This window comes from Piliocolobus tephrosceles, chromosome 21 (genome assembly GCF_002776525.5).
Source record: "Piliocolobus tephrosceles isolate RC106 chromosome 21, ASM277652v3, whole genome shotgun sequence".
NCBI classification, from domain to species: domain Eukaryota; kingdom Metazoa; phylum Chordata; class Mammalia; order Primates; family Cercopithecidae; genus Piliocolobus; species Piliocolobus tephrosceles.
The window spans coordinates 19,030,886-19,046,567 of NC_045454.1; the positions used below are offsets into that span (position 1 = coordinate 19,030,886).

Below are 15,682 nucleotides of genomic sequence, written 5' to 3' on the forward strand. Positions count from 1 at the left end.
TTTTGAGACGGAGTCTCGCTCTGTCGCCCAGGCTAGAGTGCAGTGGCCAGATCTCAGCTCACTGCAAGCTCCGCCTCCCGGGTTTACGCCATTCTCCTGCCTCAGCCTCCAGAGTAGCTGGGACTACAGGCGCCCGCCACCTCGCCCGGCTAGTTTTTTGTATTTTTTACTAGAGACGGGGTTTCACCATGTTAGCCAGGATGGTCTCGATCTCCTGACCTCGTGATCCGCCCGTCTCGGCCTCCCAAAGTGCTGGGATTACAGGCTTGAGCCACCGCGCCCGGCCGGCAGATTGTTAAAATACAGAAATTCTTTTTTTTTTTTTTTGAGATGGAGTTTCGCTCTTGTCGCCCAGGCTCAAGTGCAATGGCGCGATCTTGGTTCACTGCAACCTCCGCCTCCCGGGTTCAAGCGATTCTCCTGCCTCAACCTCCCAAGTAGCTTGTACCATCATGCCTGGCTAATTTTGTATTTTTAGTAGAGATGGGGTTTCTCCATGTTGGTTAGGCTGGTCTCAAACTCCCGACCTCAGGTGATCTGCCCACCTCGGCCTCCCAAAGTGCTGGGATTACAGGTTGTGAGCCACTGCACCCAGCTAAAATACAGAAATTCTGGAGTTGAAAAATAAAATAACTGAAATAAAAAATTACTAGAGGGGGTTCAACAGCATATTTGAGCTGGTAGGAGAAACAGTCAGCGAACTTGAAGGTAGGACATAGAGATTATGTAGCCTGAAGAACAGAAAAGTAAAAGAATGAAGAAAAGTGGGCCAGATGTAGTGGCTCACGCCTGTAATCCAGCACTTTGGGAGGCCCAGGCATGCAAACAGCTTGAGCCCAGGAGTTCAAGACCATCCTCGGCAACATGGCAAAACCCCGACTCTATAAAAAATTTAAAAATTAGCCAGGCTTGGTAGTGCACACCTGTTCTCCCAGCTACTCAGGAGGCTGAGGTAGGAGGATGGCTTGAGCCCAGGAGGCAGAGGATGCAGTGAGCTAAGATTGCACCCCTGCACTCCTGCTGGGTGACAGAGTGAGACTGTCTCAAAAAAAAAAAAAAAAAGAAAGAAAAAGAGCAAAGCAAAATGAAAAAAAAGCCTCAGAGACCCATAGGATGCCATCAAGTGTACCAATATATGCATTATGAGAGACCCAGAGGAAGAGGAAAGGGGCAGAAAAGTATTTGAATAAGTAATTGTCAAAAATATTCCAACTTTGATAAAAAGTAATTATATATCCAAGAAACTCAACAAACTTCCAATAGGATAAATTCAAAGAGCTGTACACCTAGACATCTCATACTAAATTGTTGAAAGGCAAAGACAAAGAGAAAACCTTAAAAGTCAGCCAAGAAAAAGTAATTCATCATGTGTAAGGGAATCTCAATAAGTCTATTAGCAGACTTCTCATCAGAAACCATGGAGGTCATCCATCTATCCTTCCACCCAGCCAGCCATCTCTCCACTCAGTTCTCAGCCATCCATCCATCCTTCTCCTCATCCATCCATCTATCCACCCAGCCAATTTTTACCCACTTCTTCTATCCATCAATTCACATTCCCATTCATTTATCTGCTTATAGCCATCCACCCAAATACCCATATAAACATATCCTTCCACGCATCATCTAACTGTTCACTAACACATTCATTCATTCATTCATTCAACCAATAGTTACATAGCACCAATACTGTAGAGGGTTAAGGTCAGGAAATCTTTTTTTTTTCTTTTTTTTGAGACGGAGTCTCGCTCTGTCGCCCAGGCTGGAGTGCAGTGGCGCGATCTCAGCTCACTGCAAGCTCCGCCTCCCAGGTTTATGCCATTCTCCTGCCTCAGCCTCCTGAGTAGCTGGGACTACAGGCGCCCGCCACCTCGCCTGGCTAGTTTTTTGTATTTTTTTTAGTAGAGACAGGGTTTCACCGGGTTAGCCAGGATGGTCTCGATCTCCTGACCTCGTGATCCGCCCGTCTCGGCCTCCCAAAGTGCTGGAATTACAGGCTTGAGCCACCGCGCCCGGCCAAGGTCAGGAAATCTTAGGGAAACTTCTGGAGAGGTCTCAAGAGAAAGTTGGTGTAGGGAGGACTCTCTGATCCCCACTCCTTACCACAGTGTGCCAGCAGGTCTTGATGAAAGTCAAGCAAATCCTGTCGTATCTCTTCAGGGAGAGGACAGTCTTCCTCATCTGTACCATCTTTGAATTGCAACAGCATATTGATCTAGGGGAAGGTCAAAGGTTAGAATGAGGGTCTGAGATCCCAAAACAGGAACTCTGAGATCAGAGATAGAAGATGCAATTGTAAGTTCGTGTCTAAGGTCATGAGTCAAAGTGTGAGTTAATGAAGACTATTTGAGAGACTAGGGCCAGAGGTTTGAAAGGAGTCAGGGTCAGTCTGAGGTGACTCAGAGGTCAGGTTGGTTCACAGAGTAGGAGATAAATGTATCACTAGGGTCAGGGGTCAAGCATGGGTTTAGAGGTTGAGGGTCCTCAGTGATCAGAGTTGGGAGATGTTGAGGTTGGGGTTTAGATAGTAAGAGTGGCCAGCATCAGGGGTCAGGTAACCTGCTCCTGGGGTGGGGAGCGGAACTCGCGGGTACGTCTTGCAGTCTCCGCTGCGGTCATGCTGAAGGCTTTCATGAGGAGGCCATAGCGGCTCCGCTGGTTGGCCTGGAGCTTGTCCACATAGCGCTCCGCAAAGGCTGCCAGGGACTCCACACGGTGCTGCAACTCTTGGTCACAGAAATATTCCAGCAGGTGGCACATCTGTGGAAGGACAGCCGTGCAGGAGAAATGGAGGTGAGACCCTCAGGACTTCCTTGAAACTTCTTCTGTTTCTTCCTCTCCCCTCTCCATGGCCCTGCATAGGTCCAGCATCATTTCCTGCCTGGAACGTTAAGCCTGCCTTCCTGGGCGCGGTGGCTCACGCCTGTAATCCCAGCACTGGGAGGCCGAGGTGGGTGGATCACCTGAGGTCCGGAAATTGAGACCAGCCTGGCCAACAGGGTGAAACTCCATTTCTACTAAAAATACAAAAATTAGCTGGGCGTGGTGGCGTGTGCCTGTGATCCCAGCTACTCAGGAGGCTGAGGAACGAGAATCGCTTGAACCCGGTAGGTGGAGGTTACAATGAGCCAAGACTGCACCACTGTATTCCAGCCTGGGTGACAGAGCAAAATTCTGTCTCAAAAAACAAACAAAGAAGACTGCCTTCTCCATGTTCTCATCTCCGTGGAAAACAGAGATGTTTCCAAGTCAGCGTTGCTCACTGCCATATGCATTTCCACAGCTCCCCACTGCCTGAGGACAAAGTCCAGGCTCACACCCCACCTACCCTGTGTCTCCCAGCCCAAATGGACAGAGGCTGAAAAGCAGGAAGCAGCAGCCCACCTGTAACTTCACGGACTCTGGCAACTTCATCTGGAGCAGCCCCTCCTCCAAGCCTTCTTCCTTCTCCCCTTCTGCTGCCTCCTCTTCCTCTTTTTCTTCATCTTCCTTTTCCTGTGCTGTTTCCTCCTCATCCTCCTCCTTCTCCTCCTCATCTTCCTCTTCCTCCTCTTCTTCCTCCTCCTCCTCTTCCTCTTCTTCCTCAGTGAAGACTTCAGGCTCAATCATCTTCAAGATCTGTTTCACATCCTCATCACCAAAGATGCCCATCACCTACAGGACAAAGTCTCGGTTCTTCACTGTGGCCTGCAAGGCCTCTGTCATCAGGCCCTGGCCTCAATCTCCAGACCTGCCCCTCATGCACATGCCAATCATTCCTTCATTGGCTGATCGGATTCCTCCCACAGCAGGAATGGCATCCCCCCACCTTGCCATCCACCCTCCTTAAGATCCACCCAGCTCCTCACCCTGTGTCCCATCCACACAGCCCAGACCACAGAGCCAAATATGAGTGCCTCTCCCATCACAGGTGAGTGTCCTTTCTCTGAAGCCTAAGCATGTGCTGTGTCCTCTGGCCCAGGACACACCCTACTGCTGCATAGCTCCCAGCATACACCAGCTCTCAGTCAACACAATGAAGATGCTAACACATGAGGCGAGGCTCACACCTGTAATCCCAGCACTTTGGGAGGCCAAGGCGGGCAGATCACTTGAGGCCAGGAGTTCGAGACCAGCCTGGCCAACATGGTGAAACCCTGTCTCTACAAAAATACAAAAAAAAAATTAGCTGGTTGTGGTGGTGCATGCCTGTATTCCCAGCTAGTCAGGAGGCTGAGGCAGGAGAATCGCTTGAACCTGGGAGGCAGAGGTTGCACTGAGCCGAGATTATGCCACTGCACTCCAGCCTGCATGACAGAGGGAGAGTTTGTCTCCAAAATAATAATAATAGTAATAATAAAGTTTAAAAGACGCTAACATACAGAAGTAAAGAGGAGTAGATGAGGGCCGGGCGCGGTGGCTCACGCCTGTAATCCCAGCACTTTGGGAGGCCGAGGCAGGCGGATCACAAGGTCAGGAGATCGAGACCACGGTGAAACCCCGTCTCTACTAAAAATACAAAAAATTAGCTGGGCGCGGTGGCAGGCGCCTATAGTCCCAGCTACTGGGGAAGCTGAGGCAGGAGAATGGCGTGAACCCGGGAGGCAGAGCTTGCAGTGAGCTGAGATCGCGCCACTGCACTCCAGCCTGGGCAACAGAGCGAGACCCCGTCTCAAAAAAAGAAAAGAGTAGTAGACGAAAGGGAAGAAGAGTGAGGGAGAGAGAGACAGATGGATGAATGAAGGGAGGACTGGATGGACGGCTGAATGAATCGAGAGTTGGAATGGTAGAGGTTTGAAGGAAAGATGAATAAGTGGATGATGATGGAAAGATGAAGGAAATGGTGGAGGAAGAGATGATGGGTGGATGGATGAGAGAAGGAAAAAGGACGTATAGGTAGGTGGGTAGGTGATGGATGGGTGGATAGATGCATGAGGAAGTAAATAAATATGTGGATAAATAGATAAATTAGTGAATAGCCATGAGGGTAGGGGGGATGGTTGGCCACAGGGCTGGATAGGTTCGTGTACGAAAAGTTGGGGCCAGGTGTGGTGGCTCACACCTGTAATCACAGTACTTTGGGAGGCTGAGGCAAGATGATCACTTGAACCCAGGAGTTTGAGACTGCAGTGGGCTACAATCATGTCACTGCATTCTAGCCTGGGCATGACCCTGTCTCTCACTAAATAAAATAAAATTAAAAATAATAAATAAAAACAAAATTAGGTTGAGCAGAGTGTCTCATGCCTGTAATCTCAACACTGGGAGGCCAAAGTGGGAGAATAGCTTGAGCCCAGGAGTTCGAGACCAGCTTGGGCAACATAGTGACACTCCACCTCTACAAAAAGTTTAAAAATTAGCTGGGCATGGTGGTGCATACCTGTAGTCCCAGGTATTCAGGAGGCTGAGGTAGAAGGATTGCTTAAGCCCAGGAGGTTGAGGTTACGGTGAGCCATTTTTGTGCCACTGCACTCCAGCCTGGGTGACAGAGCGAGACCCTGTCTCAAAAACAAACACCTGGGCACGGTGGCTCATGCCTATAGTTCCAGCACTTTAGGAGGATCAGGTGGGTGGATCATGAAGTCAGGAGTTCAAGACCAGCCTGGCCAATATGGTGAAACCCCATCTCTATTAAAAATACAAAAATTAGCCGGGCATGGTGGCAGGCGCCTGTAATCCCAGCTACTTGGGAGGCTGAGGCAGGAGAATTGCTTGAACACGAGAAGTGGAGGTTGCAGTGAGCTGAGATTGTGCCACTGCACTCTTCAGCCTGGGTGACAGAGCAAGACTTCATCTCAAAACAAACAAACAAAACCAAAAAGATGGATATATAAATGAATAGTTAGATGGGTATATGAATAAAAGGGTACATGATACAAGGGATGGACAGAAGGATAGGGAATGGGTAGATGGATGGGTGTGGATGTCTAAATGGATTTGTGGGTAGGTGGATGGGTGTACATACATATGAATGGAGAGATGGATGGATGGATGAAGGGTAGGTGGGAAACGGAGGAACGGATGGATCTATGGATGTAGGTATGGATGGATGCATAGGTGGGAGGAGATGATTATTGGACCTATGGAAGGAAAGACAGATTAATACATAAATGGGTAGGGGGATAGACGAACAGATGGAATGGTGGATGGACTGCTGTATGAATGAATGAAAAGATGGATGGGCAAATAGATTGAAACTTGGATAGATGGGTACATGAATGAATGAATGGAGTGGTGGAGAACAAAAGGATAAAAAGGCAGATGGACTTGTTGGTGGAAAGATGATCTATACACATGAATGGATAGGATGAATGGGTGGATGGAAAGGCGGGTGGAGGACCGATGGATTGATGGATGGATGAATGATGGTTGGTTGGATAGATGAACAGGAAGAAAGAAGAGATGAATAAACATAAGTAGATGACAGGTGAGCAGATGGAGGGAAAGGTGAATGAAGGATAGGGAGACGGTGGAAGGATACATAGAAAGGTGGATGAAGGCCGAGCGCGGTGGCTCACGCCTGTAATCCCAGCACTTTGGGAGGCCAAGGTGGGCGAATCACGAGGTCAGGAGTTCGAGACCAGTCTGGCCAACATGGTGAAAGCAGTCTCTACTAAAAATACAAATATTAGCCAGGTGTGGTGGCACATGCCTGTAGTCCCAGCTACTCTGGGAGCTGAGGCAGGAGAATTACTTGAACCCGGGAGGCGGGGGTTGCAGTGAGCTGAGATTGTGCCACTGCACTCCAGCCTGGGCGACAGAGTGGGACTCTATCTCGAAATAAATAATAATAATAATAATAATAATAATAATAATAATATAATAAAAAGAAAGGTGGATGGATGTATAGACGAGGGAAGGAATGGGTGGTTGGATGCATAAATAGAGCAGGATTGATGCACGTATTTCTGGAGTTTTGGGACTGTGGAAGAAGAACGGGACAGAGGGAAGCAGGAGGAAGCCATTACCAGCAGGGTGGACACGAGCTTGAGCACAGGCACAAACTGGAACTCCACGGAACCCCCGACGGGGTCGCGAGCGTGCTGCCCACCATCGCGCACTGCCTCCCCCAGCATCCTCAGTGCCTTGTCCCGTAGGGCCTCCAGCGGGATGGCGGGGCTGAGGCGGGCCGGAGCCTCTGCTGCCCCAGCAGCTGGCAGAGCGGCCACGAAACAGGGGGCCGAGAAATGATGCGGGGGCCGCAGCGAAGTGCTGACTCCAACTCCCGGCAGGCCGTGCCGGGGGTGACCATTTTCTGTGCTCCTTCCAGGAGGGAAGAGCGTGATGGCGCGGGTCTCAGGCGTGAGGGGCACGATGTATTCAGAGAGCATGGAGCGGCGGCTGCGGCAGGCACTTTCCAGGTGGATGCTAATGAGGAGGTCGTAGTAGCCTGCACGCAGTGGGCCTGGCAGGTGCGCGTCCTCCAGGGCGTGCAGCAGCTGAGCCTGGTCCACGTGGCTGCACAGAGCGTGCGCCACGCGATTGTTGCCCAGGGCGCACACAGCGCGGTAGAGGCGCAGGGTGTGCGAGTGGAAGCGCTGCAGGTCCAGGCGCTCCGACAACTCCAGGATGTCCATGCATCTGCAGCAGAGGTGGGAAACAGACAGGGACACATGAATGAGCCTCCTGCATCCGTCCAGCCACCATCTCTTCCTCCATTTCCTTCATCATTACCCACCCACCCACCCATTCATTCATCCATCTCTCCTTCAAATCCCTACCATTCTATCAATCAGTTCACCCGTTGTGGGAGAAGATGGGAGACAGAGACACAGACCCCAGAGAGGCAGAGATGCTTAGATGAGTGTCAAAGGCTGCAGCAGGGAGTTCCAGTGGCTTCCCAGCTTAGGGTTCTGTGAGGGCAGTGGAGCTGGGTCTAGGAGTCTTTCAATGGTTCTGGAGGTCCCTAAGGGATCTGGGAGGCCCCTGGGATAACTCTGGGGTCCCTGGGATGATCTGGGACTTTGTAAGAGTCTGAGAGTCCATGTAGAACATCTGATGTTCCCAAGAGGTGTTTGGGCCCCCAGATTGGGTTTGAACCCCACTCTGGCAGGTCTAAGTACACTGGTTGTGTTTGATTGCCATTAGAATGTAAATTCCAAGGGCAGGAAATTTCTGCCTGTTTTGTTTTTGCTTTTATTTGTTGTATTCCCAGCACCTACAACCACACCTAGCACATGGTAAAGTGATCAGCATTTTTGTTGTTGTTGTTGTTGTTATTTTTTAGTGATGGGGTCTTGCTCTGTCGTCCAGCCTAGAGTGCAGTGGTGTGATCCTAGCTCTGCAGCCTTGAACTCCTGGGCTTAAGCAATCCTCCTGCCTCAGCCTCCCAAGTAGCTGAGACTACATGTGTGTGCCACCAAGCCAAGCTAATTAAAAAGAAAAAAAAAATGTGGGGATGGGTTCTCACTATGCTTCCTGGTGGTTTCAAACCCCTGGCCTCAAGCAACCCTCCCTCCTCCTCAGCCTCCTGAAGTGCTCAGATTACAAGCATGAGCCACTGTGTCCATAAATCTTTGTTGAATGAATAAATAAATAAATGGGTGTGTCTGGGGCACTGGGGATGACTCTGGGTCCCTTTGGACATGTCTGAGCATCCTGAGTTATGTACAAGCAATACTAGAATGTCACTTCACAGGGGCTTGGTGTCTCCAGCCTAGAATACTACCTAGCACATAGGAGGAACCCAGAGCTATTTGTTGAATGGAGGAAGGAAGGAAGGAAGGAAGGAAGGAAGGAAGGAAGGAAGGAAGGAAGGAAGGAAGTCAGAAACTTCCTGGCTGAGTCTGGGATCGCTCCCACGTTTAGAGTTCTATTTTTTGAGACGGCGTCTTGCTCTGTTGCCCAGGCTGAAGTGCAGTGGCGAGATCTCGGCTCACTGCAACCTCCACCTCCTGGGTTCAAGCAAATCTCATGCCTCAGCCTCCCGAGTAGCTGGGACTACAGGTGGACACCACTGCAACCGGCTCATTTTTGTATTTTTAGTAGAGACTCTTGACCTTAGGTGATCTGCCTGCCTTAGCCTCCCAAAGTGCTGGGATTGCAGGCGTGAGCCACCATGCCTGGCCATTTTCAGAGTTCCTAAGAGTAACCCTGCCATCCACGTGAATGCGTCTGTGGCCCTAGGTGTGTCTGGATCTTCTGGGATGGGTTTGAGATCTCCATGGGATTTAGTCTTCCTGGGTATGCCCAAGAGACTCTAGGGTGCATCCAAGCCTCCCTGAACCATGTCCAGGGATCCTAGGGTGTACTTGGGGCCCCCTGGGGTGTTGCTGTGGGTCTGGCTCCCTGAGATGGGTTTGGGGCCCTGTGGAGTGGCTCTGGGCCCCTGGGGTATTGTCTGGGTCCCTTAGGGTGGGCCTGCAGTCCACTGGGATGGCCTAGAGGCTGCTGAGTTGAGTCTGAATCCGCCTGGGGTGTGTAATCTGGGGATGTCTGAGCTGAGCCCGAGTCCCCTGCGGTAGGTCTGGAGATTCCCGGGGTGTTGCCTGGAATCCCAGGGTTGTGTTGAGGAGAGGCACTGAGTCGGACCCAGACTCCAGAGGGCTTGCAACACCTGCCCACCCCTGCATAGCTGGGCTGGCCCTGACCGGTTCTCCTCGGGGATGTGCAGCGCCATCATGGTCAGCGGCTCCCGGCACTGCACGGCCCAGCCCAGCCGCTCGCCGGCACGCCTCGTCTCCACCTGCAGGAAGTGGTTGGGCATGCGGCTCCAGGACACTGGCATCAGCATCTGCATCTCCAGCCGCGGCGGGCACTGCGGGGCCGGGTTCTTGCGCTCGCTCTGGAACATGGCAGCTGACAACGGCATGATGTTCTGAGTGCAGAGAGACACGCATGGGTCAAGATGGCCAGCCCCCTGTGTCCCACCACACCACTTCCAGGGAGACCTCTTGGATTGCCCCCTCCCTTTCAGTGGCTCTGCCTGCCTCGCCTCCCCACACTTCCTGCCTCAGCCTGCCCCCATTAGTGCCCCCATCATGGCACTTGTACCTTCTGCTTCCCCAGCTCAAACTGGATGACGTTCTGGTGGGTGGGCAGGACGAAGACAGCAGGAAATAGTTTTGTGTTGGGTTCCACCTGGCAGGGGAGAAAAGGAAAAGTGAGGAAACGGGTGGGCTGAAGGGAGGGTTGGCTCTGGACCTCAAACTCTGGGGCCTATTTGCGGGTCCTCATCTGAGCATTAGAGGCTCCAAAATGGCTCAGAAGTCACCCTTAAACTGTCCCACCTCTGATCCAGCCAGGACAACCTCCTCCATCTCTCCTAGGGCAACCTGTCATCTGTCTCTGCACACATCACACCCCACAGTGGGAATGCCTTTCCCATTTCTCTCCCAAGCGTACTCATTCTTCAAAACCCAGAGAGTACAGTGGCTCACACCTGTAATCCTAGAATTTTGGGAGGCTGAAGTGGGAGGGTCACTTGAGCCTAAGAGTTCAAGAGCAGCCTGGGCAACATAGTGAGACCCCATCTCTACAAAAAAATAAAAAATTAGCCAGGTGTGGTGGTCCATATCTGTAGTTGTAGCTGCCCAGGAGGCTAAGATGAATCACTTGAGCCTGGGAGGTCAAGGCTGGAGTAAGCCATGATTGCACCACTGCACTTCAGCCTGGGTGACAGAACAAGACCCTATCTCAAAACAAAAATTAAAACAAAGGATTCCAGGAAGTGTCCTCAGACTGTCTTGCCCCACTCCCATCTTTCCAGTGGAGCCCGTCTAGCCAGCTTTCGCCTCCACAAATAACACTGTCTCTGAAGCAGTCTCGCCCGCCAAACCCGATCTAATTGCACCCTGGGACCCAACTCCCAGTTTACAGGAAATACAGGGGACAAAGGAAAATGTTAAAACGCCACCACAGGAATGCACCAGCCAGATCCAGGCTATGGGAAACCAGGCCAGCCCTCTCCAGATTTAATATACACAGGAAGCCCCTGGGATCCTGTCAAAATCAGATTCTGATTTGGTAGGCATGGGAAGGGGCCTGATACTCTGCATTTATTTAATTTTTTTTTTTTTTTGAGATGAAGCCTCATTCTGTCACCCAGGTTGGAGTGCAGTGGCGCAGTCTTGGCTCACTGCAACCTCCACCTTCCATGTTCAAGCGATTATCCTGCCTTAGCCTCCCAAGTAGCTGGGATTACAGGTGCCCACCACCACACCAGGCTATTTTTTATATTTTTAGTAGATATGGGGTTTCACCATGTTGGCCAGGCTGGTCTCGAACTCCTGACCTCAGGCGATCTGCCTGCCTCGGCCTCCCAAAGTGCTGGGATTACAGGTGTGAGCCACCACGCCCGGCCCATTTTAATTTTTTTAAAAGAAGCAGGGTCTTGCTCTGTCACCCAGGCTGCAGTGCAGTGGCGCGATCATAGCTCACTACAACCTCTGCCTCCCAGACTCAAGTGATCCTCCTGCCTCAGCCTCCTCCAGAGTAGCTGGAACTGCAGGTGCCTAACACTAGACCCAGCTAAAGATCCTGCAGCTCTGACAAGCTCCCAGGTGATGCTGACCCTGCTGGTTGGTCCAGGGACCACACTTTGAGGAGCAAAGTACTACAGGACAAATAACCTGGTTCCTTCAACAAATATATTTCTAGGGGGAAAAAAATGAGAAAGAAGAAGTGGAGGGGGAAATCTTCATGTGAAATGAAACTCAAGGTACACAGCAACCAGCTAAAATATATGACCCTGGGTCGAGTATGGTGGTACACGCCTATAATCCCAGCATGGGATTATATGCTGGGATTACATGGGAGGTGGAGGTGGGCAAATTGTTTGAGGTCAGGAGTTTAAGACCGGCCTGGGCAACATGGCAAAACACCGTCTCTATAAAAAATAGAAAAATTAGCCAGGTGTGGTGGTGTGCGTCTGTGTTCCCAGCTACTTGGTAGGCTGAGGTGGGAGGATCGTTTGATCCCAGGAGGTTGAGGCTGCAGTGAACCAAGATTACACCACTGTGCACCAGCCTGGGTGACAGAATGAGACCCTGCCTTAATAAATTAAAATAAATAAATAAATAGGGTTAAGTACGGTTGGCACCACCGCACACTAGCCTGGGTGACAGAGCGAGACTCTGTCTTAATAAATTAAGATAAATAAATAAATAAATAAAGGTTGAGTACGGTTGGCACCACTGTGCACCAGCCTGGGTGACAGAGCGAGACTCTGTCTTAATAAATTAAATAATTAAATAAATAAGGTTGAGCATGCTGGCTCATACTGTAATCCCAGCACTTTGGGAGGCTAAGGCGGGAGGGTCGCTTGAGCCCAGGAGTTCAAGACCAGGCTGGGCAATATAGCCAGACCCCGTCCCTACTAAAAATACAAAAATTAGCCGGGTGTGGTGGCGCATGCCTGTAATCCCACCTACTGAGGAGGCTTGAGCCTAGGAGGTTGCCGTGAGCCAAGACCATGCTACTGCACTCCAGATTGGGTGACGGAGTGAGACACTGTCTCAAAAAATAAGATAAAAATAAATAGTAGATAAAATAAAATATATGACCCTACTTAGATTCTGATTCAAACAAAGAAATGATAAAAAGACATTTTTGGGACAACCAAAGAAATCTGAACACAAACTAGATATTTGATGATATTTAGAAACCTTTTTTTTTTTCTTTTAGGTGATAGTGCTACTGTGGTTATGCTCTTTAAGATCATCCTTATCTTTTAAAGATACATACTGAAAAGAGATGAAACTATCTGATGTCTGCAATTTCCTTCAAAATTATCCAGTGGGTGTGGAAAGGAGGTAGATATAAAAAGATGAAACAAGTCAGGCGCAGTGGCTCATACCTGTCATCCCAGCACTTTGGGAGGCTGAGACAGGAGGATTGCTTGAGCCCAAGAGTTGGAGACCAGCCTGGGCAACATAGCAACTCACCTGGAAAAAGGTTGATGTCTCCACTAAAACTAAAAGAATTAGCCAGGCAGGGTGGTGCACACCTGTAGTCTCAGCTACTCAGGAGGCTGAGGTGGGAGGATCACCTGAACCTGGGAGGCAGAGGTTGCAGTGAGCCGAGATCGCGCCACTGCACTCCAGCCTGGGTGACAGAGGGAGATCCTCTCTCAAAAAACGAACAAACAAACACAAAAGATGAAACAAGATTGGCTGTAAGTGGGTGAGAGTTGAAGCTGTGTGACAGGGGCATGGCAGTTCGTTATACTAGTCCATTCTTGCATATGTTTTTAATTCTTCATTTAACATAAAGTTTTAGCTAGGAGCGGTGGCTCACGCCTGCAATCCCAGCACTTTAGGAGGCTGAGGCAGAAGGATTGCTTGAGACCAGGAGTTTGAGACCAGCCTGGGCAACATAGTGAGACCCCATCTCTACCATAAATACAAAAAAAATTAGCTGGGCGTGGTGGCACGTGCCTGTGTTCCCAGCTGTTTAGGAGGCTGAAGTGGGAGGATTGATTGAGCCCAGGAAGGTCAAGGCTGCAGTGAGCTATGATCTCACCATGGCACTCCAGCCTGGGTAACAGAGCAAAACGCTGTCTCAAAAAATAAAAATAAAAAATAAGCCAGACACAGTGACTCACACCTGTAATCCCACCACTTTGGGAGGCCAAGGTGGGGAGATCGCTTGAGCCCGGGAGTGAGAGACCAGCCTGGGCAATATGGGGAAAACCCACTTCTACAAAAAATACACACACAAAAAAAATTAACTAGTCAAGGTGGTGCAACCCTATAGTCCCAGCTACTTAGGAGGCTGAGATAGAAGGATTGCTTGAGCCTGTGAGGCTGCAGTCAGCTGTGATCACACCACTGCACTCCAGCCTGGGGGACAGAGTAAGGCCCTGTCTCAAAATAAATAAAATAAAATGCAATAAAATTTCATAGCCAACAATGGATGCCAAAAAATTAAAGTTGTACAAACCCACCTTAGATAAATTAATGGATAGGTAGCTTAATATGTGATAAGGCCAATATCTGCAAAGTTGATAGCAGATTCCTGGGGGTGGGTACAGGGTGTTATCCATATAGTTCCTTCAATTTTGCTGTATAGTTGAAAATTTTCAGAATAAAATGTTGAAAAGGAAAAGGCCACCTTAGGATTCTGGCCCATCCTAGCGTGTTCCCTGGTTGGAGAGAAGTTGGTGACTGGTGTCACCCAGCCCAAGAGGGAATAGTGACCTCTTTGCAAGGTCAAGGCTGGACTCTGGCTGAGTGCAGTGGCTCAAACCTGTAATCCCAGCACTTTGGGAGGCTAAGGTAGGTGGATCACTTGAGGTCAGGAGTTTGACACTAGCCTGGCCAACATAGCAAAACCTCGTCTCTACTAAAAATATAAAACTTAGCCGGCCGTCGTTGTGCACTCCTGTAATCCCAGCTACTTAGGAGGCTGAGGCAGGAGAATCCCTCTAACCCAGAAGGCGAAGGTTGCGGTAAGCCAGGATCATGCCATTTGCACTCCAGTCTGGGCAACAGAGTGAGATTCTGTATCTCCTCCAGTCTGGACCTTAGCTTCATGGAAGTTTCAACAAGGTGGTCTCCCAGCGACCTCTTGAGGACAGCCTAGGAGCTCTTTTTGTTCCATCACTCTGAGGTCTGGCCTCGGGGGACATCTGTAAGGGCTGCCCTGGGATGCTGGGACATGAGGATGCTCTAAGTTGCTGTGGTCTGGACTCACCTGGAAAAAGGTGTTGCTCTCTTTGCCATTGGCTGTAAAGGTCATTAAGCCAGTAGCCAAGTCCACTAGGCACCCAATGACAAGATCCGTGTGGCTGATCCGGCCCTGCTGTCCGGGACTCACAAAGTCCCCACCCCATACCATGTAGCAATTGCTGCACTTGAGGCTGCAGGAGACAGAAGCGGTCACTGCACTCCTCATCTGAGTAGCTCTGGACCCTGGACACCCCCTTCCCCAAGCTCCCGGAAACACACAACCTCAGAGTCCCATTCCCAAATGCCCGGCCCCGCAGACCTGAGCACCGAAACCCCTCGCCCCAGACACTGAGCTCTTCGGAGCTGGGATTCTTAGCAGCTGGTGCAGTGGGGAGTCAGGATGGGGGTGGGGGTCTGAAAGGAGGAAAAGGAAAGGAAGCAGGAGGAGAGAGAATGAGATTACAGAGAATGAGAAGGGTGAGATGCAACAGGATGAGAAGGAAAAGGAGAAAATGGAATAGGAAAAATGGAGACAGAGGAGGAGAAGAAGAAAAATACCAGGGCAGGAAGAGAGGAGAAAAAAGAGAAGGAGGGAAGCGTCCGAGCTGGGTGCCCAGTGCCCCAGAGCATCCTCCTGCTCTAGAAGGTTCCCAGGTCCCACAACCAGGCAGCCACAGAGCTGGTGTCGGGAGCACCCACTGCCTCCTGCCCTCCCCACCCTGCACCACCCACCTCCCGCAGCCCCAGCACCTGCTGTGGATGTTGCCTTGTTCATCCCCCATGGTCACCGTCACAACCCGGACCTTGCTGAGGTCGAAGCTCATGTCGTGCTGATGGTAGTCAGGAGTGACCCAGCCCACCCACACGCAGCTGGGCTCCTGTCCGGCAAAGACCCTCACGGAGTAATAGTACTGGGGACACAGGAGGGGAACCAGTGGTCAGTCTGGAAGTCTGGGCACTCGGGCTCCCTGGGACTTGAAATTGGTTTCCCTGGACCGTCGGGTCCTCTGAGAGTTTAACAGGAACTTGTTGAATCTGAGACCCCCACCCCCTGGTTATGTCTGTTTCTGTGTCAATTTGTACAATTCTATATT

The 15,682-nt window shown here is 50.5% G+C and overlaps 1 protein-coding gene across 2 annotated transcripts in view; it reads right to left on the reverse strand.

Annotated features, from left to right (window-relative positions):
- RYR1 (ryanodine receptor 1) overlaps positions 1 to 15,682 on the reverse strand; it is a 166,725-nt gene that overhangs the window by 101,221 nt on the left and 49,822 nt on the right. For both annotated transcript variants that reach the window (XM_026447688.2, XM_026447687.2), the window contains exons 30-37: positions 15,339 to 15,499; positions 14,614 to 14,779; positions 9,973 to 10,059; positions 9,570 to 9,796; positions 6,948 to 7,560; positions 3,385 to 3,654; positions 2,560 to 2,760; positions 2,104 to 2,215 (exon numbers count right to left, since the gene is read on the reverse strand). In XM_026447688.2, the coding sequence (XP_026303473.1) occupies positions 2,104 to 2,215; positions 2,560 to 2,760; positions 3,385 to 3,654; positions 6,948 to 7,560; positions 9,570 to 9,796; positions 9,973 to 10,059; positions 14,614 to 14,779; positions 15,339 to 15,499 (1,837 nt within the window). The remainder of the gene's footprint in view (positions 1 to 2,103; positions 2,216 to 2,559; positions 2,761 to 3,384; positions 3,655 to 6,947; positions 7,561 to 9,569; positions 9,797 to 9,972; positions 10,060 to 14,613; positions 14,780 to 15,338; positions 15,500 to 15,682) is intronic.